Source organism: Crinia signifera, chromosome 3 (genome assembly GCF_055691185.1).
Source record: "Crinia signifera chromosome 3, ASM5569118v1, whole genome shotgun sequence".
NCBI lineage: Eukaryota > Metazoa > Chordata > Amphibia > Anura > Myobatrachidae > Crinia > Crinia signifera.
Genome location: NC_139219.1, coordinates 141,867,589 through 141,892,808, shown reverse-complemented (window position 1 = coordinate 141,892,808; position 25,220 = coordinate 141,867,589). Strand labels below are relative to the sequence as shown.

Below are 25,220 nucleotides of genomic sequence, written 5' to 3'. Positions count from 1 at the left end.
AACCCCGGGGTTGGGGGGTGCTAACCCACTCGCCCCCATTCTCAACAAGTAATGAGGCCTAAAGCCATTATCACCCCCTGCTGCAGCAACCCCCCCCAGGGCCCCACCGAAGGCACCCACTTGCCCAGAGCTCCTACCCGCTCCTGCAGTACTGGGCACCCCCTGGCCGGCAACATCCCGCCCACCCACCTCAGTCGCCAACCCCCCCCTAGGGGCCTCATTCGACGCTGCCAGCTGACCGTGAGGCAAAGCGCTGCTCCCCGCAAGGGAAGACAACTCTATCATATTAACTCCCTGCCCTGCTTCCAGTGACGCCGGGGACCGCGTCACTCTCCCCGGCGCCGCCTGAATCCCCGCGTCAGGCCTCGCGCTCATCAGAGCCGAGACCTGCGCCTCCCGCCCAGCGTCTCCGTCAGCGGGCGCCAGCGCAGACTCCTCCGCCTCCCTCTCCGTCACCACAGGCCGCGCGCTAGCCAGCGACGCGGCCTGCTCCCCCGCCTCCCTCACAATCACCACAGGCCGCGCGCTAGCCAGCGTCGCGGCCTGCACCTCCGCCACTGTCCCGCCCTCCCCTGACAGGGCTGGCGCCGCCATCACACCCCCCATCGGCGTGACAGGCTGGGCGCTCCCTGATTCCCCAGCCTGCACCATCACAGGCTCCAACACAGCGCTGGACGCTGTGGAACAGGTGGGGGGAGGGGGTACTAAAACACAAGGTGACCCGATAACCGGGCTCCCTGAAGGGACAGGCAAGGCTACAGCCATGTCCCCAGCCTCCACTACTCTGACCCTGGGCTGCCTGTACCCCGCAAGGGGCCCAGCAGCATCCACCAAACGGCGTGGAGGGGGAGCAGAACGTCTAGGCCTAGGCATTGTACAATGAATATGCAAGAAAATTCAAAAGAAACTCACCAGCTCTGCGCAGGACCCACAGGATACCAGCACTTCCAAAGGTAAGAAGGTGGAGGTCACATGATCCCTAGGGCTTAAGTAGTGCTATAATGTACCCTCCCCCTTTACTCCTGATAGGCTAACTACTTCTGCCAACCTTATCACTAGGCAGAAAAACTGAAACAGAGTTTTTTCACTGCCTGAACTTTTACTGACCCTAAGTCAGGGCTCTTATATTGCTTCATGCTTAGGCAGCCTTCAGCTCCCCATAGCAATGCCATTCAGAGAGTGTCTACATTAACAGAACCATTATTAAGACATACACAGCCTGGTACCTGCTTTAGAAGTGGTCCTAGTTGCTGGAGGCCAGGAGAGCATAGAGATTAGAGATTTTTATAGAGGTAAGGGAGATTTCTTTGACATTAGTGGGGAAATTTACTAATATGAAAAACCTAGTTTTTCATATTAGTATTTCCCCTAAGACTGCATACGACTGTTTTAGTCGTATGCAAAGTCGTGTTCCGGAGGGGAATGTACAAAGCAGTCAGATACGACTGCTTTGTAACCCTCCGATGGTGTAACCATTCGTATTAGCTGGCCATATATACGGCCGCTAATACGAATTCGTACAGGCAGTCTGCACGGATCAGTCAGATCCGTGCGGGCTGCAGAGTGTAAAAAAAATAGAAAAATAAATAAATTTAAAAAAAAAAAACAGCGTGGGGTCCCCCCCCCACAGCTGTAACCAGCACCAGGCTGAAAGAGCTAGGCGGCCAATCGAAATCATTCTGAGGAGAGGCGCAGAAGATGAAATATCTCTGCATCTCTCCTCAGTGCGATGCGGACAGTGCGGGGACCGGCGACAGCTTGAAGATTACCTGGATTACGGCGGACCAAGACAAGACATCTTCAGCACAGGACCAGGTGAGTAGGATTTCCTTCCACAGCTCCAACATGGATTTCTTCGGACCCGGACACCGCCATGGACCTGGAGGACGGCACGGACCGCCGACATGGACCTGGAGGACGACACAGGACACCGGACATCAGGACAGAGGGCTACCTATGGGATCAAGATAGGTAAGTATCAGTATGTGTGTAATGTATGTATTAAACTTTTATTTTCATTGTGTCAGTGTGTGTTTATTGTACTATTTTTTTAACTGTGGAACTACAAGACCCAGCGGGCCCTTTAATGCCCCGCAGGCTGGGACTTGTGGTTCTCCAAGTCCCAGCTTGCGGGGGAGGCTTGCTGGGACTCATAGTTCCACAGTTTTAAACAATAGTTTTTTCATCTATTTTTTTTACACCACTATCAGCCCGGTGACCACAGCCCAGGGTCACCCGGGACAGCACCAGACTTCAGCCTGGTCAGGTAAGTCCTGGAGGGGGGGGGACCCCTTTATTGGGGGGGTCCCCACTCCCCCAGGGCCCCTGGCCAGGCTGACCGGTCAAGGGGTTAATGTTTTGGCCGCGGGACCTTATATAATAAGTGTCCCCCGGCTGTGACATTACCCTGCTGGCTGGTTGTGCCTGGGGCTGGTTCTTAAAATACGGGGGACCCCTACTCATTTTGTCCCCCGTATTTTGGGAACCAGCCCCGGACCTGGAGCCTGGTTGTTAAAAATCGGGGAACCCCTATTTGTCGGGTTCCCTGATTTTAAATTACCGGCCCCGGCTCTGGTGCTGTTTTTTTTTATTTTTTTATTTAATTTTCCTTTTTTTTTACACTGCAGGCTAAAGCCAAATACGACAGGGAAAGCAAGGTGTATTTTCCTGTCATATTTTGGTGCCTGTTTTACACAAATTAGCAGCCGTATTATCAATACGGCTGCTTAGTACATCAGGAACCACCATTCTTTTGAATGGTGATTCCTGTCGTATCCTATCGATGGTGTAGACATTCGTATTTGTAAATACAAATACGAATGTCCCATCTTTAGGAATACGAATTGTAAATACCGAAAATACAAATGTGTAAAAAATAGGTGTATTTCTGCCTACGAATACACCTATTTTTTTTTTTTACGAATCCATATTGGTAAATTTCCCCCTAGTTAACCAAAATTTACAACCCATGTGTTTTGATCACCATGTAGGGGTTTATTAGCATAAAACATTCCGACATATGAAACAAAATGTAAGGTTAGCATGTTGTTCACATTAAGCAGATGTTTCCCTCTGTGTCCACGTACAGAAAGACCAGCAGACAGGATAGACCAGTTCTCACAGGTTACCTGTTTTTTTTTTGTTTGTTTTTTTAAACAGGTGTCAAGTCAGGCCTGCCTCTGTCTGAATAACCTAGCATCAAGTGGTAAGGACTTTTTCTACTTTCTTCATTATATTTATTGGCAAAGTTATATTGGACTGGGAATAAAGATGTAAATAGTTATTCATTTACAAACACATTTCATTACCAAAAAGAGACCAAATCATTTCACAGATACTTAAGATACTTAAAAAAAAATCAAAAAATTAAATTTTCTGCTTCTCCAAGTAATTAGAGCCCACACACTAATAAATGGCAGCGACATATTTAGCTACAGTAACAGATGTAGCCTCTCAGAGCTGGGTACCGGCCTGTACCCATTATGTGTGGTGATAGTCTTAAGGTGCCCATACATGTCACAATTATTGTATACAATATCGCATCTTATCGCATCTCCGTTTTGCGATAAGATGCGATCTAGTACAAAAAGTATGTGCTGCACATACTTGTTGTACTAGATCTTATCTCATCTTATTGCAAAACCAAGATGCGATGAGATGCGATATTGTATACAATAATTGTGACATGTATGGGCACCTTACAAACAGAAAATGAGATCTATAGCATGAGGCAGATACTGAGGGGCTAACAGTATGGAAGGGTCGCCTATTTCTTACCTTTTTAATGTGGCCATATAAGCGCCACTTAACATGCCATTTACCCTATTAGAGCTGCAACCCCTTCTCTTAACATGCCACTGTTATGTGTAATTATATATACAGCTATAGGATAGAGATGGGTGTGGGCCAGATTTAAAAAAAAAAAAAAGGGAAAATTAAAAGTTTCATAAACACCTATTGATAATCGCAGCTGCGGATATCGTATATACAGTGAGGATGATGAACGGAGGAGGAAGCTGCATTCTTCAGAATGGCCCTCGTTAATGATCTGCTCCCTCATCTGTACATGCACAGATAACAGAGGGGGGGAAGGGGGGGGTTTCGTGACCCACAGGAGCACACATCAGCACACACTGGGCGATGTACTGAGCAATATCGATCAGAAGGGCTAAAAGGAGCAATATCGCCATGTGTAGGAGGCTTAAGATACAGAGAAACCAGGAGCACAGTGTTATCCAAAGAACCTAATGTCATTCTTCTGCTGATTCCATTGTACTGAGACACCAGTAAGTGTCCTTATGGCTGTACCTTTGTGTGATGTACAGTTGTGTCATCATACACAATTGCTGCAGTAGCGCCAAACGGGATACAGTCACTAGGTCTACAAGCATTAGGTAGACACCACTAGGTCAACATACATGAAAATCAACATGGGGTTAGATTGACATTGTCATTAGATCGACATGGGGAAGGTCGACAGTCAAAAGGTCAACATGGGGTTTTTCACTTTTTTTTGAGCCGACATGTGCTGACAGGCGGTATTTCATGCCCTGCCATCCTTTAGGACATGGTGGGAGAATAAAATAGTGCCGGAAGCATGACTAGTGCAGCGATGCATTTTTTTAGTGTCCATGTCGACATTTGGGTCAAAAAGTGAAAACCCTCATGTCAACCTCTTGACTGTCTACCTAACCCCATGTCGGCCTTCATGCATATTGCATGCATGTTGACCTAGGGGTGTCGACCTAATGCTTGTCAAACTAGTTGCTGTCTATCCTATGATCCATACCTGTGCCAAACAGCCCCTCTCTGCGTTCCAGGTACTGTGAGACTCTGCTAGCATCTAGCTGGCACGCACCCAGAAGCCATACTGATTGGTTTGTATATCACAAACCATGCAGTTGGTGTGGCTCCCCTTTTTAGTTTTGGACTGTGCATCAGCTTTATAACCGCCACTGGTACTAACCACTGCATACTGGGAACACCCATTTTGGAGATATTCTGACCCAATTATCTAGCTGTCACACTTTGGCCCTTGTCAGAGTTACTCAGATTCTTACATCCTTGTTTGCTGGTTTTACTTCAAGAACCGACTATTCACATGCTGTCTAATATATTCCACACCTAACACTGGTGCCATTGTAATGAGATGATGTTATTCACTGGGCTTGATGCTATAGTCATGCATATGTATGTATATCTACGTGTGTGACATCTGTGAATAAATACACTTGCTGCAAACAATCCAGCACTCCTTAATAGTAAAGTGCCCTCCAAGAAGTATCACCCCAAACATGGCAGCACTTGGAGGTTGCATGCCCCGGGTGCTGGATGTGATACCTATACATGCATGCAGAAAGGAGGGAGGGAGGCAGAGGGGGGAACTTGGTAGATTGAGGTGATCCAAATGATTGCCTTGCTCTGGGTGACGTAAATCCTAGTTTCAGTCCTGCAACCTTCTCCTAAGTATCAGGACTGATACTGAGGGTTAAGTGTAATCATGTGATTACCAAGGTGGAGGGTGCCGACATAATACCACATGATCTCCCATATCTAGTCCTTATTGATTTTAAATTAAATGAAACTTGTGGTCCCTCAACATTTGGAAAGTCAGGGGGCCCCACCTGAGCACTGTGACATAACTAGCTCTCCGCATTCCTCTCCCAGTGTGGAAGTAGTTCAAAGGCTGCTATTGCCGATCATATAATAAGAGGGAAGTTCAGGTGGAGGGCATTTTGTCCATCTTCGAATAGGTCATGTTGGGAGGTATGCTCAATGTTATGCAACCCCCCCTTGTCTGAAGTGCCCCATGCCCCCCCCCCCCAAATGCCTTAATCCGGCCCTGTATAAGACTATTTGTTAACTTTAAATATCCCTATACTTCCACTGAATATCTGCAGTTTATTATGGGCGGGATGCACTTTGCCGCCCTCCGCTGGGTACCGCAGCGATCCTAATCGCATATGCTCTAACAAATGTGATTAATATCGCAAAGGGCAGCTCTTGCAGTAAAAGCTACCATTTGCGAATCAGCTGGCGGAGGGTGAGCGGCTCCCCAGCAGGTCCCCCCTCCTCCTACCCGGCTACTGCTGCGGTTTGGGCTCTGCCTCCTCCTCCCTGCACCCGGAAGGTGATGTACAGTGCAGGGAGGAGGAGGTCACTGGTCCAGGCAGCACAGGTGAGGGGGGGGGGGGGTGTCTGTGCGTGGCAGTGGCAGGTCACGATAAAAGCCCATAGGCAAAAGCTGGCGATACCCCCCGCAGCAAAAACCTGGCGTGCAGGTTTTCCTGTATACCGAAATGCGGTAGAAACCCTGAAAACAGGGGTTTTACAGCATTTTTCCTTTAGTGCATCCCGCCCTGTGTATTCTAGTAAGGCATTATTCCATAAATGCTTTGGGTTCTAAGTGATTAATGACTGTTTCATATTTAATTTTTAAGGGGAAGTCCGGGCTCACCTATTCTCTATAGACATCATGCCTTTAGTCCTCTCATTGCTGAATTCTAGCAGTAAAGATGTCCGGCAAGCTTCCATTACGCTGCTCTGCACTATGTCTCACCCTCCTGGAAACATGGTAACTATTGCTATAGTTTTATAGTCTATATTCATTCAGTACAAAATACTCTGTGGTTAATTATTCGGATGTTTCAAAACCAAATTCTAGTACATTCAGTCTCTCTTGAAGTCCATTTTGTCAAATGAATAGTTTATATTGTCCATAATCATGGGGGGGGGGGGGGGGGTGGAGTTCATTTCTAATTAGTATATATTGGCCCGTGTCACTCAGGAGTAGATTTATTAAGCTCGGTGAGGTGATATAGTGTCTGGTTTTTATCACTGGCCAATCAGCTCCTACCTGTCATTTTTTCAAACCAAAGAAAAAACACACAAGGGGTGGTGGAGCGCTATATAGTAAATAAATGTAAATATATATGACCAATTGGGTATTACAAGTATTTATTTTTACTAATAAAAAATCAATGGTTAAAAAGCAATTGCATAAAATAATATAAACTGGTATAAAGCCTGATAGGGATCATATAAATCTTTAGGTACAAATGTATACAATAAGCAATATCTCACTTGTTCCCAGGGTTACTCTCCCAAATGGAATAATCGCAATCTCCCATATTGATTTTAGTGAAAACTGGAATGATGGGTGTCCATAAACCTGACTGGAGATTTTGAACCTGATCCTGGTTGTATATGGATACTTGGTCTCAGTCCTTAATAGGAAGCTCCAGTGAATGGCAGGTGGTGGTGTCCCTTGTAATGTCCAGTGTAAATGTCCAACAGATGGAAATGGCTTGGGAGGGGGAGAGTTGGTCCAAGTGAGAATAACTTTGGTTATTAATCCCAAGGTAGTCAAACTTTTTTAAAGGTGAAATTGTCGATTTTTCAAACCAAGCCTTTAACTTCACAGTTAGGAGCCGATTGGTCGATGATAAAAAACAGACACTTTATCACTTCACCGAGCTTAATAAATCTGCCCCTCAATGCCTTTTTTTCTCTTTCAAAAAGGGATAAAGTGGAGAGTGATAAACAACCAGCCAACATCTCCTAACTGCTATTTTTCAAACACAGCTTGTAGCATGAGTCAGGAGCTTATTGGCTGCCTGTTTATCACTCTCCATTTTATCACTTTATGAAGCTGGATACATCTAGCCCTTAATATTCCCAAAACAGAGTTAATTATATTTCCACTGGCCAAAAGCAGTTACCTACCTGATATTGCTATCACTGTTGAGAACTCAACAGTCAATCCTATCCCACAAGCTTGCTGCATAGGTCGAATCAGAACTGTCCATTGCTCCCCACATTCACTCTGTGGCAAAATCATGTTACATGCATCTAAAAAACATATCCAAATTATGACTATACCATCACCAAGATACTGCAAAAATTTGAATCCATGATCTCATTATCTCCCGCATTGATTGTTGCAATAATCTTCTTACTGGTCTTATCAAGAAGACTCTCACTATTACAATCTGATTGTAGTTTTGAGGCTAATATTCCTGGCTAGATGTTCATTGGCTGCAGATCCACTCTGTCAGACCCTCTATTGGCTACCTGTACTCTACCGTATTCAATATAAATATGAGGCCCTTAACCAATGTACATCTCTTTGGTTATTTCAATATATCTCCCAATCCGACCTCTCCGCTCTCCTCAAGATCTAAGTCTCTCATCCACACTCATTACTCACTCCCATGCATGATTGCAGGACTTTCTTCAGGTTGCACCGACTCTGTGGAATGCCCTACCACACGCAATAAGACTCTCCCCCTAGTCTCCAAGCCTTCAAGCATTCCCTGAAATCTGAACTCTTCAGGCCAGCTTAACATATCTTCTGTTTCTTCACTTTTTCTTCCTTCTGACCCGGATTCCTCATTGCTGTGATGTGATATCAAGCAGCCCACATAGAACCCTTGCAATCCGGTGGACAACTATGCAATATCTAGCACCTATCCTTATGTATGAATGCCTATTTCCATATATAGTGTAAGCTTGTGAGCAGGGCTTTCCTATCACTGTTACTGTTTGGTATTACTCAGTTTTGTAATATCTGTGTGTCCAATTGTAAAGCGCAATGGAATTTGCTGCTTTATATAAGAAACAGTTAAAAAATAGTGTACGACATGTAGATGAAAAAGTAGCAATTTATAAGAACATGTTCCAATGGCTACAGGAGAGCATGTCACTGGTATACTATTCCTAAAATAATTTTTCACAAACCAAATTGGTTATTTTTTTTTAGCAAATGAGAACAGCTGTTTCCAGCAGCTTACGGAGAACTACCTGCTTTGTACATGAAAGAGCATTTTGCCAGAAGAAACCACATACTATGTAAAAGAATGTGCTGACCTGTTTGGGTGCATTTCTAATCCAATTGAAGTCTGTTTCTGCTTTTATCTTCCTGCACGCATATAATCTATTTTCATCCTTTTGAGAAACTGTATTGCTTTATTTGGACAGTGCTGTCAGAACACATCTATGACTTATTTATCTGTTTCTCCCAGGATGCACTGCTGTGTGAAGAAATGCTTCAACATTTAGCTGTATTGATGCAGACAGAGAGGACGAACCCTGTGGTTGTGATTCATGCAGCATGCACCATTCAGAACCTCAGTCAAGCAGAGAACATAGAGGTACTGTTTGTTTTCATCTGAGCAAACTTGTTGAGAAAAAAAAAGCAAAAGAGGTCACTTAATGCAAACCTATTGGCTTCCTAGCAACTTCAATATTAGCACATCAGTTTCTTAGCCATTGCATATATGATGCACAAACTATACTGGCCACATCTGGAGATGCACACTTGTTTTCAGCACTCTGTGCCTGATTAAGGGGGGTATTCAATGTCAGGGGCACGGCTGTCGAGCTAGCGCGACAGCCGTGCCCCTGTCCCGTTCTCGTTTTGCTCGCCTGGAGCTCGGCAGTCGGGATTCAATGTCCCGGCCGACGAGCGGCGAGAAGGGGGCGTGGCCGCGATTTGAGGACGGAAATAGACAAGCTCCGGCCGGGAGCTCGCCTATTTACGGCTTTTCTCGGCAGAACAAGCCCGACAGCTTGTGATGTTGGGCTCATTCTGCGGAGAACCCCTGTTCAATATTGTCGGGGAAGACAGCATTGAATAGGGTCCCGCAGCCATCTCCCCCGTCGGGATTTGTAGTTTCCCAACATCTAGAGGGCCACAGTTTGAAGACCCATGGTTTACGTACAATCCAGTGTTGTGGTGTCTGCACATTTGCAGAACAAGTCTTGCAATATCACTCACAGACCTGTCAGCCATTTTTCAAAATGGAGGCGCGTCGGGTGCAGAATCAGTATTGCCGGAAGTAAACTTACAGGATCCGGTTGTCCGGATTGAACGGCCTGTTAGAGTAAGCTTCAGCTGACACAAGCTGGCGAAAAATAATAAAAATGATGATCAGTTTGTGATCTAATGCTGGGTACACACCAGGACGACAAGGGTCCGATCCCATCAATCTAGATCCAATTCTGACCGATTGGATGTAGATTGTGTGGTGATTGGGCCCTTTTCTGTCCTGGTGTGGACCAATACAGATCCGATACGTGGTCCCGCGGGTCGGTCGTTATTCAGATCCTACCTGCAGCAGGTAGGATCTGGAAACGACCATACTCCCGGTTGCAGGTCGCCATCGGATCGGACCCGCTCACGGTGCACATAGTGATCAGGTCGTGCCCCCCGTGTCATCGTGAGTGAGTCGGAAGAAACACAGACGACTTACTCACGATGTGCATCGTGAGCGGGTCGTCCTGGTGTGTACCCCGCATAAGGCTGCGTCCTCAGACTTTTTAATAAAGGCTTCTTTTTTTGTATTTTGTTCATTCTTCTTTTTATATTTAGTTTTCTTTACCTTGAAATGCCACATTTATATCTGTTTAGTTTACAACTACACTCTCTGCACATATATAAATCTGAATTGTGTGCGAACAAAACTCTCAGCATAAATAAAACCATGCCTTTCATCCAGCAGTTGCCGGAATACCATAAAATAAATGATTAACTAGTTGTATTGTTTTTGCATTGGATCAGCCTGACTTGGATCTATGGGCCTGAATCAGATTTGGGTGAGGTATTTTGTTTCTGTGCAGGGTAAATACTGGCTGCTTTCTTTATAAACTGCAAATAAGATTTCAGTTGGAACACCTCCCACCCAAGTAACTCTCTCTGCACATGTTACATCTGCCCCACCTGCAGTGCAACATGCCCATTTGAGAAACTCTGAATCAGGCCCTATGTTGTTTTGTTTAAAAATGCTCCGTGTAACATTAGCATCAGTCAAATATACATATTTTAATGGATACATCAATGCTAAGGATTACATTGTATAATGCATGATGACCTTCTGTGATTCTCTGAGGGATTTTCCAAGCAGTAACTTATCTTATTATGTCAGGTCATTGTGCGCAGTCAGTGCTTTGAAGAATTTCTTTTGGCCCTAATTGACCCTAACAATGATGAGGAATCTCTGCAGTACCTGGCCTCCTGTCTCGCAGAGCTAGCTAAATATGGTAGGACTATATCATTTATTTCATGTTCTTACTTGTTGCTTAGCTGGGTAAATGCATTCTCTAGCATAGGGATGGTGACAATTTGGCCCTCCAGCTGTTATTAAACTACACATCCCAGCATGCCCTGCTACAGTTTTGCTATTTGTCCATGCTAAAACTGTTGCAGGGTATGTTTGGATGTGTAGTTTGACAGAAGCTGGAGGGCCAAAGGTTCCCTGTCTCTGCTCTAGCAGAAGACATGTATTCCTGGATATGAGGACTCTCTTCTCTTGGAAGATGGAGCACATGCAGTTACAGTATGTGCGCGGATCCAATTGCTGCATCTTCTGCCAGTGACCATTGTCTTGAGATCGCCAGTGAAAATAATCTTGAAATCTCGCACTGTGGTGGCAGAAGGTGTAATGCAATTATCCTTCAACTAAAGAGCAGATCATATTAGGCCGTCTCTACAGAAATGTTGCCTTCTTATTAATGGGCAGGGACACTTATTTATTCTTTATTTGTTGGCATATATTACCTTAGCAGCAATCACAGAAAACAGACAGTCGTTTAAATGTGTAAATATTATTTTATATATATATATATATATATATATCTATATCCAAAGACTGTACAACCACCAGGGTGCTGGCGCTCAAATCCACATGCAGTCCGTCCAGTCAGCGGCACTCCCACTGATTGTTCAAAGGAAGTCACAACCACACTGGGTTTAAACGATGAAGCTTCATCGTTTAAACCCAGTGTGGTTGTCATTTACTTTGAAAAATCCATGCGAGTGCCGCTGACTGGATGGACTAGATATCTATATATATTTATCCATATATATCTATATCTATCTATAGTTGTGTTTTATGGCACTTAAAAGTACAATGCATTATGGGGGTGACTCTGGATGATTCGGTAAGCAGCAAAACTCGCAGATTACAGAGTTTTTGTAATGGCACCCTGGCGAATGCCGACCTCTCCCCCTGCCTTGCCATTTCCCCTCTTGCAACCAAGTGAGGGGATGTGTCACAAAGACATGGGCCTGCAGAAGGAGAAATCTTTTGATGGTAGGCGGCCATCGAATGATTTCACCTGCCGGGCAGTGGGACAAAGACAGGGCATGTGACGTCAGCCGCCTTCCCCGGTACACCTTGTCCCTCTGGCAACTCCATGGGAAAGCCCAGCGGTTCCATGAGAATGCCCATGAAACGCTGGGTGTTCCCATGGGCGCTACCCATGTCCACCGCTCTGTGCAATTGCAAATTGCCATGTTGGTGTGCTGTCGGGGTTTGCACCTTACACAGAAATGTGCATGCGCAACGTCTGATTTCGATTCATTGCGAATGTACCAGAATCGGCCCCTATATACACTGTACAGAGGCCAATAGGCAAGTCATCAATTGCCATAATTATTTTACCTTAGTACTGGAAAATAAAATAGCATGTAGTGAGATAGACTAATAGGATTATACAGTCATGCAGATAGTTTGAAATCTATGAAACTTTTTTCATTGTGACTTCAAAAAGGCAGTATTAAAATGATAGGGTTGTTGTTTACAGGTTTATTATCCCTTTTCCAAAATGTTCGGCACCAGAAGCATTTAGGATAATAGATTATGACATATTTCTAAATATTTTTATATTTCAATGAGGTATCTTGAGGATGGGACATATGTGTGAACACAAAATGTATTGATGGTGTACAAACTCATCAAACACATGAAATACACAATATTTTTTAGTTGTGCATGAAATAAGGCTTCAAAACATGAAACAAAGTTTGTGTACAATCTTAGGCACTGAATGTGAATGCCAAGCAATTATTTTATTCCACGTGTTTAGTGCCAGTTACAGATCATGTCCCCAGTAGTGCCAGTTACAGATCATGTCCCCAGTAGTGCCAGTTACAGATCATGTCCCCAGTAGTGCCAGTTACAGATCATTTTCCCAGTAGTGCCAGTTACAGATCATTTTCCCAGTAGTGCCAGTTACAGATCATGTCCTCAGTAGTGCCAGTTACAGATCATGTCCCCAATAGTGTCAGTTATAGATCATGTCCCCAGTAGTTCGTTACAGATCATGTCCCCAGTAGTACCAGTTACAGATCATTTTCCCAGTAGTGCCAGTTACAGATCATGTCCTCAGTAGTGCCAGTTACAGATCATGTCCCCAATAGTGTCAGTTATAGATCATGTCCCCAGTAGTTCGTTACAGATCATGTCCCCAGTAGTACCAGTTACAGATCATGTTCCCAGTAGTGCCAGTTACAGATCATGTCCCCAGTAGTGCCAGTTACAGATCATGGCCCCAGTACTACGATTAACAAAAAAAAAGAATACATACATTCTAGAAACTATTTATTATTATTATTATAATTTTATTTATAAGGCACCACAAGTGTTTCACAGCACCGTACAAAGGAACAGTACAGGGAGACAAAACAAAATAGCAAATAACAGAATAAATAACATAAATAGATTACAGGTAAAATTAATGCCACAGTTCAATACACATTACAGCTTAAATGTAAGTAGTGAGGACTTGATCAAAGTACTACTATGGGGCTGATGGTCAAAGATGGACACTGATGGTGACATTTAATGAGATTGCGAAAATGGGATTTTTGCGATTCTTAGGCAAAAAACGGCCGAAATCACACTTTCCCGAATTTGCATATTTAATTAGATGCGAAAAATGGCAAAAAAAATAATCACTTTTTTTTACGCGAAATTGCAAATTCTGAAAGTGCGATTTTTAGTCGCGCCAGAACTCGCATCCAGATGTTTTCCCATTGAAAACTATACAATTTACATATTTAATGAGATGCGAATTTGGGAAAATGTGTCACATGCAGACCAGGTTCTGACAGGCGAGTTGGCCAGAATCCTGCACAGATCATTGAGATCTGTGCATGGTCCTATGTAAAAAAAAATATGTAAAAGTGTTTTTTTTTTTTTTTTTTTTTTTATTGTGTGGGGTCCCCCCTCCTGAGCATTACCAGCCCCGGGCTCATTGAGCCGGACCTGGTTCCAAATATACGGGGAACAAAAAGCGTAGGGGTCCCCCGTATTTCTGAAACCAGCCCCAGACTCTTGGACCGGTCCTGGTTCCAAAAAATACGGGGGACAAAAAATCTGGGGGTCCCTGTATTTTGAAACCAGCACCGGGCTCCAACAGCCCGCAGTGTCATGCCACAGCCGGGGGACACTTTTTACATAAGGCCCCCGGCCGAAACATGAGCACCATGGCTGGTCCGCCTTGGACGGGGTACCTGGAGGAGTGGGGACCCCCCCAATAAAGGGGTCCCCCCCAGGCTTCACCTGTCCAGGGCTGAAGCCCGGGGCTGTCACCGGTGTACCAGGGCATTGGACGCCAGCCTGATAGGGTTAAATCAGACATTCCTAACATTGCTTTATACAGGTGAACTACAAGTGCCATCAGGCCTCCCCCCGGCATGCTGGGACTTGGAGAACCACAACATATAGCTCAGCACTTAATCGCACTTTTTTGCTCGGAATACGGAACACCAATGCTAATTTGCGTCAAAAAATGCGATTTTAAAAAGTGCGATAATGGGCGAATTTGAAAATAACCAAAAATCGCATTCTATTAAATATCACCCTAAGTGTTTGAGTATGGGAGGGCTGTGAGTGAAAAGAGAAGAGGGCTGAAGCCGTGTACACACGGCAGTGATAGGGGCTGATATCGCTGGGAATATGGTCGCTGGCGACCATATTGCCAGTGATGGGAGTGTGCCGCGGCGATAAATTGCCAGGTGCACGCTCCCATTTTCCGCCCCGTTCTAATCGCAAGCTCCTGCGACCAGTTCATCATCTGGTCGCTGATGAAATGGAAACACTGAGCAATACATCTCCCCCATGTGTACGCACCTTTAGACGACAGTAAGAAGAGCTTACAATCCAATACAAAACTATGGTTTTTGGAATCATTTGGATAACCGATATAACAGTGTAAGTAGTCTGGTGAATGGCGATCATTACGAAGTCAGGCTGGAGCCTGAGTGGCCTTGTCTTAATCCAATATTTCATTTGCAGACTTCACACAGGAGCAGATGGTCAGGAGGAAGGATAAAGATGTCATCAGGTGCTTGGTGAGGCTGGCGGGGCACTTGGAGTACAAAGAACTTTCCTTTCAAGCAGCTTCAGTCATCAGACATCTGTCACATTCTGGTAATTTTTGAAGCGAAGCCTTTAATTATATCCACCACATATAAGCTTCATCCTATGTCACATGCTAGGGAGCATAAAACTGAAAAAGCTATTTTAAGAAACCAATGTCTATGTACTGTATAGTAATTGATTGTGATGAATGGCTTTTCTCAAAACAATGGCCCTTATTCAGATCTGATCGCAGTACAAATTTGTTCTCAAAATGGGCAAAACCATGTGCTCTGCAGGTGGGGCAGATGTAACATGTGCAGAGAGAGTTAAATGTGGGTGTGTTGAAATTGAAATCTAAATTGCAGTGTAAGAATAAAGCAGCCAGTATTTACCCTGCACAGAAACAAAATAGCTCTCACAAAGCTAACTCTCTCTGGGGATGCAGTTACAATCCCGGCGGTCAGAATCCCGACGCCGGAATACCGATACATTCTCCCACCGTGGGTGTCCACGACACCCCTGGAGGGAGAATAAATTAGTGTGCCGAGCGTAGCGAGGCACCGGGCCCGCTGCGTGGAGAGCGCAGCGAGCTCGCAAGGGGGGGGGGGGATCCACGTCCCCCCCTTGTCGGCATTTCGGCTGTCGGGATTCCGGCGTCGGGATTCTGAACGCCGGGATTCAATACTGAATCCTCTCTCTGCACATGTTACATCTGCTCCTCCCTGCAAATCACATGGTTTTGTCGGTACTTATATGTTAGATAGGTGCCCACTATAATTAGTACGCTCATACCCCCACTATCCATGTTGGCATGGAGTTGATTTTATATAGTGTGGCGAGCGCGAGCCACCGAGCCCGAAGCGTGGCGAGCGGATGCGGAAAACTAAGAAAATAGCTTAGTGGGCGCCCAACTAACATATAAGTACTGGTTTTGCCCATTTTGAGAACAAATTTGTACTGCGATCAGATCTGAATAAGGGTCAATTCACAAGCATGAGTACACTTACCCTAAGAACCATTTATAAAGACATTTTTGCCATCCCATATAGATCAATATACTAGGACAGTGATTTTCAGGTGCAGGCGGTTGCAGGGCTTTCTGGAACCACTACTTTCATACCAGATGGTTTTCCTGCACAGGAAGGTGGCAATGGTAGAATTGGCAGGGCATGTTTACTGGTACTGCTTCTTTTGTGTATGGTCAGAGTGTGCTGACCATTGGTGTTATATGGTTCAGCTGTTTTGTGGCATTATACTATAGTGAATCTCTGAAGAAGTGAAATGTACATCACTGCAGGGGCTGAATGAGGCCTGGAGCTGCAGTTCACTAGGGGACTTTCATCGTAAAGTGCATCATGTACTTATAGGAAATTAGAGTCTGAGGGTGGTCATCACTTACTGTTCATATGTCTGGATCTACCCATCTCTAAGAAATAATACACTAACGATTTTGGTGTAGTGGGACTTTTGTTCCTGTTCTCCAGAAATGTCCGGGAGGCCTCAAAATGAAAGAAAGTTTATCTGGTCTCCTAAGAGAGGAGGGACCCTCCCATTTCTCACCCTGTTCCCCAGTGAAATGGGAAGGGGATGGATGGCATGATTCATTGCAAATTGTGTCATCATTCTTGGTACATTACTGTGAGGGGTGGGCCTTGGTAATGTGTATCAAGTACGTTGTCAATTTCTAGCTGTGGAGCACTGAGTACTGACATTCTGTCTGAGTAGCATCACGTGTTGTTGAGGATAAGGAGTGGTGTGCTATGGGGCATATTCATAATAAGTTACACAAGGATAAAGATGTGTAAATAACATGGAAGAAGAGATTTTAAAATGCAGATAAAGAAGCAGAATAGGAAAGGATTAAAAATAAAATCCCAAACCAGTGGGGGTTGGTGTGAGCAGCTCTATAGTAAAAGGGCTACTCACATACACTACTGATAAAGTCGTATGGAACACAAATTGTGGTTAATGTCAATGCTAAATGAAAATGAGGTAATGTAGGTATCCGGACTCATGATAGATTGACTCTAGGTCGACAGTCATAAGGTCAACCACTATTGGTCAACAGTGAAAAGGTCGACAGGGTCAAATAGTCGACATGAAAAAAGTTGACATGAGTTTTTTGTACAAAATTAAGAGCCGGCATGCGGTTTTTCATACCCGACCATCCACTACTGCGTGGCGGGAGAATATAATAGTGTGCCGAGTCCGAAGCATGGCGAGGGGATGTGGTACACTTAGACATGTCCATGCTGACCTATGTCGACAGACACCAAAAACATTCATGTCGACCTTTGGACCCTGTTGACCTTTCTTCTGTCGACCTTTGGATCATCGACCATTAGTGGTCGACCATATGACTGTAGACCTAGACATTGTAGATCTAAAATACCATAACCGTTATGAAGGTTATGGTAGGTTTTCGGACTATAGAATGATAGTAATAAAAACATACTGTATGTATATAATTTGATTCCAATGTAATGATGGAGAAGGAATAATAAGCTAATTACAGTTGGACGATGTTTTGGAGGAGCAATAGGCAGCTTATTTACCATGTATTGTAGTGCATGTATAGAAATATATTGTGATGATGAAATGTGTGGCAGCCATGTGCCAAGCTGCTAGATGCAGAGTTTGCACTTTGTACACTTTTATTAGATTTGTGGATGCAATCTGTATTTCTTACACACGGGAAGTACACAGATTAGAACATGAGTGAGGTATAGTCTGTTCAGGCACAAGTTTTTTCCATCCTCTTCCCTTCTCTCTCTCTCACTCACTCACTCTCACACACACACACACACCATTATGCATCTATTTTTAAGAATATGGAAATGTTTAATTATAACTATTTAATAAACTGATTTGGGGGGATATTTATGATATCCCAGCGGTGGGGATGCTGACAGTTAACAGACTGAGCCTGGCATCCAGTATGGAGAATTTATCAGTAAGTTTAACCTCTCCCCTAATCGGCTCCCGATTTCTGAGAAATGTGGGTAGGGGGAAGCGACTTCCACCAATGTGCAACTTGAAGATAATGCATGTGTTCTGGGGGGGTAGGGGGAAGCGACTTCCACCAATATGCAGCTTGAAGATAATGCATGTGTTCTGGGGGGGTAGGGGGAAGCGACTTCCACCAATATGCAGCTTGAAGATAATGCATGTGTTCTGGGTTGTCTGCAACTTGAAGATAATGCATGTGTTCTGGGTTGTCTGCAACTTGAAGATAATGCATGTGTTCTGGGTTGTCTGCAACTTGAAGATAATGCATGTGTTCGGGGGGGGTAGGGGGAAGCGACTTCCACCAATGTGCAACTTGAAGATAGTGCATGTGTTCTGGGTTGTCTGCAACTTGAAGATAATGCATGTGTTCTGGGTTGTCTGCAACTTGAAGATAATGCATGTGTTCTGGGTTGTCTGTGAGCGAGTGTTCAGAGAAATGTGGGTAGGGCGAAGCGACTTCCACCAATGTGCAACTTGAAGATAATGCATGTGTTCTGGGTTCTGGCATGTGAAGGGATGGAGAATTTTTGTTGTATTGAGGGGAAAGGTAGAAGGAAGTTTCCGTCTAGGATGTTGCTATGGAGAGAGATATCATGAGTTTTCCATCTATGCAAGTTTGTTAGGGATTAGCCTTGCCACAGTCGTGATGTGTATGTTGGAGATGGTGCACGCCGGTGAGCGCATGGTGGTGGACAATTTGTCCCAGACTCCCAGGGACGCTTGCGTAGATGGGAGCAGGGCAAAATGGCTTGGTCTGAAGGGCTAAGGGATCCGTAGCAAGTCTTTAAGAAGGAGGGGTAGAGGATTGTTCGGTACTTATGTAGTATCTGGGCGTCCGATTTAGAAATCGCATCGCATCGCATGCTACGAAATCGTATGCGATGCGATGGTCAAGATTTTTCCATAGGATTCAGTGTTAAAATGGTCTGAGTCCATTTTAACATAGAATTCAATGGGAAAAAGGGGTCCTTTTCCTTTCCCCACTATCCAAGTGGGCATGGAGTTGGATATAAACCTGTGGCGAGCGTAGCGAGCCACCGAGCCCGAAGCGTGGCGAGCCCCGCGAGGGGACACAGAATACTTTTTAAGAAATATGCGTCCGCTCGCCACGCTTCGGGCTCGGTGGCTCGCTGCGCTCGCCACGCTATATAAAATCAACTCTATGCCCACTTGGATAGTGGGGAAATGAACAGGACCTTCTTAACATTGAATCCTATGCAAAATCGCATCGAATCGCATCGCATCTGATTGTATGCCTTAAGGTTAGGCATACAATCACAAAATCGGACGCCCAGATACTACATAAGTACCGATTGTTCAATGTCCACCCACCCCATCTGTGCCTCCGATCCAGTATAGTATTTAAGGGAGGCTAAAAGACAGGCCTCCTGATACCGATATAGGTCGGGTAGATTCAACCCACCTAGGGCTCTTGGGAGTACCATTCTGGACTGAGCTAGAGTGGGGGGCTTAGAAGACCAGATGTATTTAGTTAAAATGGAGGTGCACAATTGTAGATCTTTTTTCGGAAAATTGTATTGGAGTGTGCGGGACAAGTACAGTAGGGACATCTTAAACGCAGCCATACAGCCCAGCCACGAGACATTGTATGCTAGCCAAGATTTGGATATGGTGGTTAAAGTTTCGAGGAAGGGGGTGAGGTTCGCAAAAAAAACATCGGAAGAGTGAGCAGGAATGTATACGCCTAAATATTTTATAGACTCCTTTTGCCAGTTATACTGGTATGTTGTGTGTAGGTGAGCTAGGAAAGGCGAGAGATTAATAGGGAGGGCATCTGTTTTTATGGTATTGAGTTTGTAGTAGGAGGCTGCACTGTATGCATCTAAAGTAGAATGGAGGAATCCCTTTCCTCCATTCTACTTTAGATGCATACAGTGCAGCCTCCTACTACAAACTCAATACCATAAAAACAGATGCCCTCCCTATTAATCTGCGTGGCAGTGGATTGGTCACAAAAAGCAGATCATCATCTGAAAAGAGACTTAGTTTATGGGAAGAAAGGCCAATTTTTACGCATGTAGTTCCAGTTCAACCCGTCGAAGGCCTTGACGGCGTCTAGAGACATAAGCAGTAAATCCTGGTCTCCAGAGAGGGAGTTGATCAGGTTGAAAACTCTTCGCGTATTATCCGTGGCCTGTCTTTCGGTACAAATCCCGTCTGGTTCGTGTGGACCAACAATGGAAGAAATTGGTTAATGCGGACCGTGATCATTTTGGCGAACAATTTGATGTTGCTGTTTAATTAGTGCTATAGGGCGGTAGTTATGGCAGTATGCAGGATCTTTTCCGGTTTTAGGAATAGTCACAATACGGGCTTCTAGTAGTTCAGCAAGAAGCTCCGGAAATGTAATGTATAAATCCGTGATAAACCCCTCGGTGCCAGGTGCTTTGTTATGTGGCGGACAGAACTTCCATCGGAGTCCAGGGGGCATTAAGGGATACTAATTGTTCGGGGGTAAGAGTGGGGAGCTGGATCGAGTCTAGGAAGGAAGAAATAGTTACACTGGTGGGCTGGGGCATCATAGGGTCCGAGGACAGATTATATAATTGGGAATAGTAGTGTGCAAATTGGTTTGTGATATTCTCGGGGTTTAGAATTTTTTCATTATTAGGAGAGAACACATGTTTAATCCTATGTCTATAGCCTGTTGGGCGCGAAGTCTATGAGCTAACATCCTACCTGATCTATTGCATAAGAGATAGAATTTTTGTCGCATACTATTTAGGGCTGACTGCGTGCGAGCTAGGAGCAGTTTCTGTAGTCGGCTACGTACACTTGAGATTTCTTTTTTAAGGGCTCTAGTTTTGTTTCTAGATTCTAGTTCAATTAGACCGGACTCTAGGTCGGACTGTAACTTAAGGGATTGTCGTTTAAGGGTGGCACCTGCCTGAATAGTGGTGCCCCTTGTTACTGCCTTCAAAGCACACCAATGATTGACCGTAGATGTATCATGGGGGATGTTGTTGGACATGTAAGATTTCATTTTTTTAGACACAGGATTCAGATTCCATTTCCATAAAATGGGGGCATGGTCAGACCAAATTATGGGTAAGAGGCAGTGTCTTTATTATTTTGCATAGTCCACTTATCACAGATAATGAAATCGTTCCTATAATAGGAATTGTGGACAGGGGAATAGAAGGAGAATTCACGACCGGAAGGGTTGCGGGATCTCCATACAGCTCAAATTCGAGTAGTAGATTACGGAATGCTAGGGAGGGACCAGATGTAGGAAGGGGTTGATGGGTGGGTTGCTGGGACTTGTCTAGTTTGGGGTCTAAAACTAAGTTAAAATCCCTGAGTATAACCAGAGAGCCCTTAGAGATCTTGCGTATTAGAAGGCATAATTTATGGAGGAAGGGTACTTGGTTGGAGTTGGGGGGGGGGAGGGAGTATAGGCATACTAGGGTAGTCAATTTATCTTCCAAGAGACCCGTTAAAATCAGATATCTACCACATTTGGCCGTCGATTGGGAGTGTAAAACAAAGGAGGTGTTTGTTGAACAAAATTGCAACCCCGTTACGCTTAAATGGGCCATTTGCAAAATACCCTAAGGGAAAGTTATTCTCTTTAAATAATGGGGGGTTAATGGAAGAAAAGGGAGTCTCCTGTAATGCGACAATATCTGCCTTCTGCCTGTGAAAAAAAGGAGAGTGCCAATCTATGTTTATTAGGGGATTTTAACCCATTAACATTCAATGAAAGGAGATTAGGCATTCCGGGCCAGGATACATGCGCAATGTGGATTTAGCTGAATTTGTAACATGAGGGGGATCAAATGAGAGAGATTAATGTGATGTTCCTGGATATAGAGAAGTTCTGGATAGGGAGCAGGAGGGGAAAACAGAGAATACAGGGAAGGTAGGATGCCTCCTCCAGCTGACAGCTGGTTCTCCCCGGCCGGCTGACTGCGCATGCGTGGGATCTCGCTACTCACGTGAGATCTCCAGCACAGCTCAGAGCCAGCAACAGGGACAGTGCTGTCCCTGCTGTGGGAATAGGGCATCTCCGCCTGCAGCTGTCGAAGTCGATAGCTGCAGGCGGCGTAATGGTCAGCAATGCTGACCGTTCATAAATCAGGCAGGAGGCAGGCGCACAATACAAAATATTGTAGCTGGGCTATGCCTCCTGCCCCACACCGCCGCACGTAAGACACCCGCTCAGCGGGTGTCATAGATCAGGGGAAGCGCTATCCCCTGCCATAAGGCATGGGGATAGCGCATATTCCCCTGATTGTCAGTTAATAAATCTACCCCTCAGCCACACATAGATGGTGCACAGTAGATGGCCGGGCTACAAAGGTCACTGACAAGCCAGCTAGTACAGGTGGCGGACGCATCGGAGAATGGAAGCTCTGGGGCCCTTCAAATTGCTGGGGCCCATCACACTTGTCCCCCGCTGTTGCCGGCCCTGACAGGGGGACCCTGGCTAGTAGGTGGTGGGTGACTGGTGTCAGATGGCTGGCAAAGGGCCCAGGTTTGTGGGATTCAGGCAGGATCTCTTCTGAGGCACATCCACCTCAGTCGCCAGCTAGGCCATGCCCCCGGAAAGTTTTTTTTTTTTTAAATTAACAATACAGTAATAATAATATCACTCGGTTGCCATCATTCAGATCCAGACCATGATGCTGCTGAGGCAGGAGGCAGCCATGGAACTGCTGACAAGAACACTCCAGAAGAGACAGACACAGACAAAAGCTTTGATATGCAGAAAATTATGGGTTCAGGGTTAGCAGCACTGGGTCCCCCTGGCTTGGGGTTGTGTGTACTGACTACCCTGCAGCCTAGTCTATACACGACTGACACTTCTGCTTGTCGATGGTCTGTAAACTGAATGTGGCGAATAGGTAATAAATTAATCTGTGATGTAAGAATATTCTCTCTTTCTCTTGTAGGAAAAATTGCAGCAGATTTGAAGCCTCTTATGAAAGAAGTCCAGGCCTACCTCATGAGTTACCTCAGCCACCCAGAGCTGAGATTCCAGCAGATGAGCATTGCTACACTCTGCTCTTTAAGTGAAGGTACAGGCTATATACGTATAGAAATTTGTGGGTGCATTTAAGTTGTTTTATAATAATTTTCTCTTTTAACTTTTTAAGTCTCCAACCATTTACACAGCGGACTCTAGCATTAGAACTACTAGCAGTGGTGTAACTAGGTGCCACGGTGCCCGGAGCAAGGGCATGTATTCCCCCCCCCCCCCCCCTATTTTGTAGTAGGCTGGGCTCTTGCACGGAAAAAGGGAGCACAGCTTAACATACCACACACCGTAATGCCCATTGCACATTTTTAGCAAACTTTGTAATACCCATTACACATAAAGCCACATGGCGTAATGCCAATTACACATAAGGCCACACATGATGCCCATTACATGCTAATATAATACATGCTAATATAATAAACTGTAATGCCCATTACACATTTGACACATAAGAGCCACTTACCTACATGCTCATTGCTAGGAACTTCATGCTCGATGCCAGGGGCTTCATGTGGATGCCAAGGTGCTTTATGCTTGTTGCCTAGGGGGACTAAAATAGCTCATTGACAAGGGAGACTAAAAAAGTCAAGGGGGAATAAATGGCTCTTTAACAAGGTGGACTGCATTTTCTGCTAGTATAATGGGGACATAAGTTTTATAACACAGTACAGAGCTGATACCTTTTACAGGGAATGTTCCCATTGCTTGCTACTAATTCCAACAGTGTGCAAGTTACCTACAGGATGTAATTCTTTGTTTGGTTATAAATATGAATTAATGCTACTGGCTTCAAGTAAGCTTACTTAAGCTCCCAGACAATGCAAATAAATAATAAATCAGTGATTTGCACGTAAAATACTCAAGGTTTACATTTAACGAATTTTCATCTATGTGAAAATGGCTGACTTGGAATGTGCACCACTTATGTACAGTTGGGTAAGGGGTTTCAAGTGTTCTTAACCCCCCCCCAAAAAAAAATAAAACCTTTAAATTGTGGCAGTCCCCTTACCTGCTGTTTGGAGTTGATGTCTGACTGACTCATTATCAGTATTATTTTAAATATAACTACTGTAGCTGTTTAGGCAGGCAAGGTATGGGGGAGGAAAAGCCTGTGCTATCATAGAAAGCAATTTGGTGCTCAGGACACCTTAAATCTATGGTTCTGAGTTTTCCTCATTAACTCTAAATATATATTTTTTATGTAATTAACAAAAATGCCCCTGAATCATGCATCCATGAGGGACAGTGGAACATTCCATAAGGGAATTGTTTGTGTTCTTTGCGCTATGTTTGAGCAGCTCCGTGTGATAGGTACATTAATAATAAAAATATAGGAGCGCTTGTAAAATTAAAGCAAGAGATATAAAATAAATAAAAGATGATGAAGACCGTTCTCACCTGTTAGGGAAAAAAATGGTTAGTAATTAATGTTTCCAGCCCTTTTCTTGAGATCGCTTTGTTGGTGGGGGAGCAGTGTGCAGTGCGGCACTGGGGTTCATGCACTATGTGGCAGCAAACCTACACTTTGACTACAATACCTCAGGTCCATGAGCGGGGTCCGTGTAGTGCTGTCTTGAATTTCCGTCTCCCGGCTGCTGCGTCCTCCATTCTCTGTCAGTCTTAAAACTGGAAGTTCGGGTAGCATGTTTCAGGCTGTCGTATCAGTGCTCCCTTCTTGCATCCAACGCATTTAGAGGCATGCTCTTTCTCAAGGCAAAGGTCAAACATCCTTGACGGACAGAGAACGGAGGAACCAACGGCCAGGAGACAGAAAAGCAAGCAACATCAGACAGCACTACTCGGACCCCGCTCATGGACGTGAGGTATTTTAGGGAAAGTGTAGGTTGCTGCCACACCTGCTGCACAGTCTAATCCAGGGATTAAAATCCAGGGATTAAAATCCCGGCATTTTTGGGGCCAAATCGCGGGATTCTGCCGATTGCAGGATTGGCCACCCTAGTAGCGGCACTTTCCCGCCTTAGAAGTCTATTGGGGGGGGAGGGGTGGAGGAGAGCTTGAGTGACAGTGAAGCCTCTCACATTAACACTCTCTTCCCTATG

General features: G+C 44.8%; 1 protein-coding gene across 2 annotated transcripts in view; it reads left to right on the top strand.

Annotated features, from left to right (window-relative positions):
* The window catches only part of LOC146063830 (uncharacterized), a 63,661-nt gene that overhangs the window by 34,101 nt on the left and 4,340 nt on the right, over positions 1-25,220 (top strand). For both annotated transcript variants that reach the window (XR_014471684.1, XM_083176629.1), the window contains exons 8-13: positions 3,160-3,205; positions 6,441-6,574; positions 9,024-9,152; positions 10,926-11,040; positions 15,081-15,215; positions 23,072-23,197. Coding sequence is in view for 1 of the 2 variants with exons in the window: in XM_083176629.1 (XP_083032755.1) it covers positions 3,160-3,205; positions 6,441-6,574; positions 9,024-9,152; positions 10,926-11,040; positions 15,081-15,215; positions 23,072-23,197 (685 nt within the window). In the remaining variant the exon portion in view is untranslated. The remainder of the gene's footprint in view (positions 1-3,159; positions 3,206-6,440; positions 6,575-9,023; positions 9,153-10,925; positions 11,041-15,080; positions 15,216-23,071; positions 23,198-25,220) is intronic.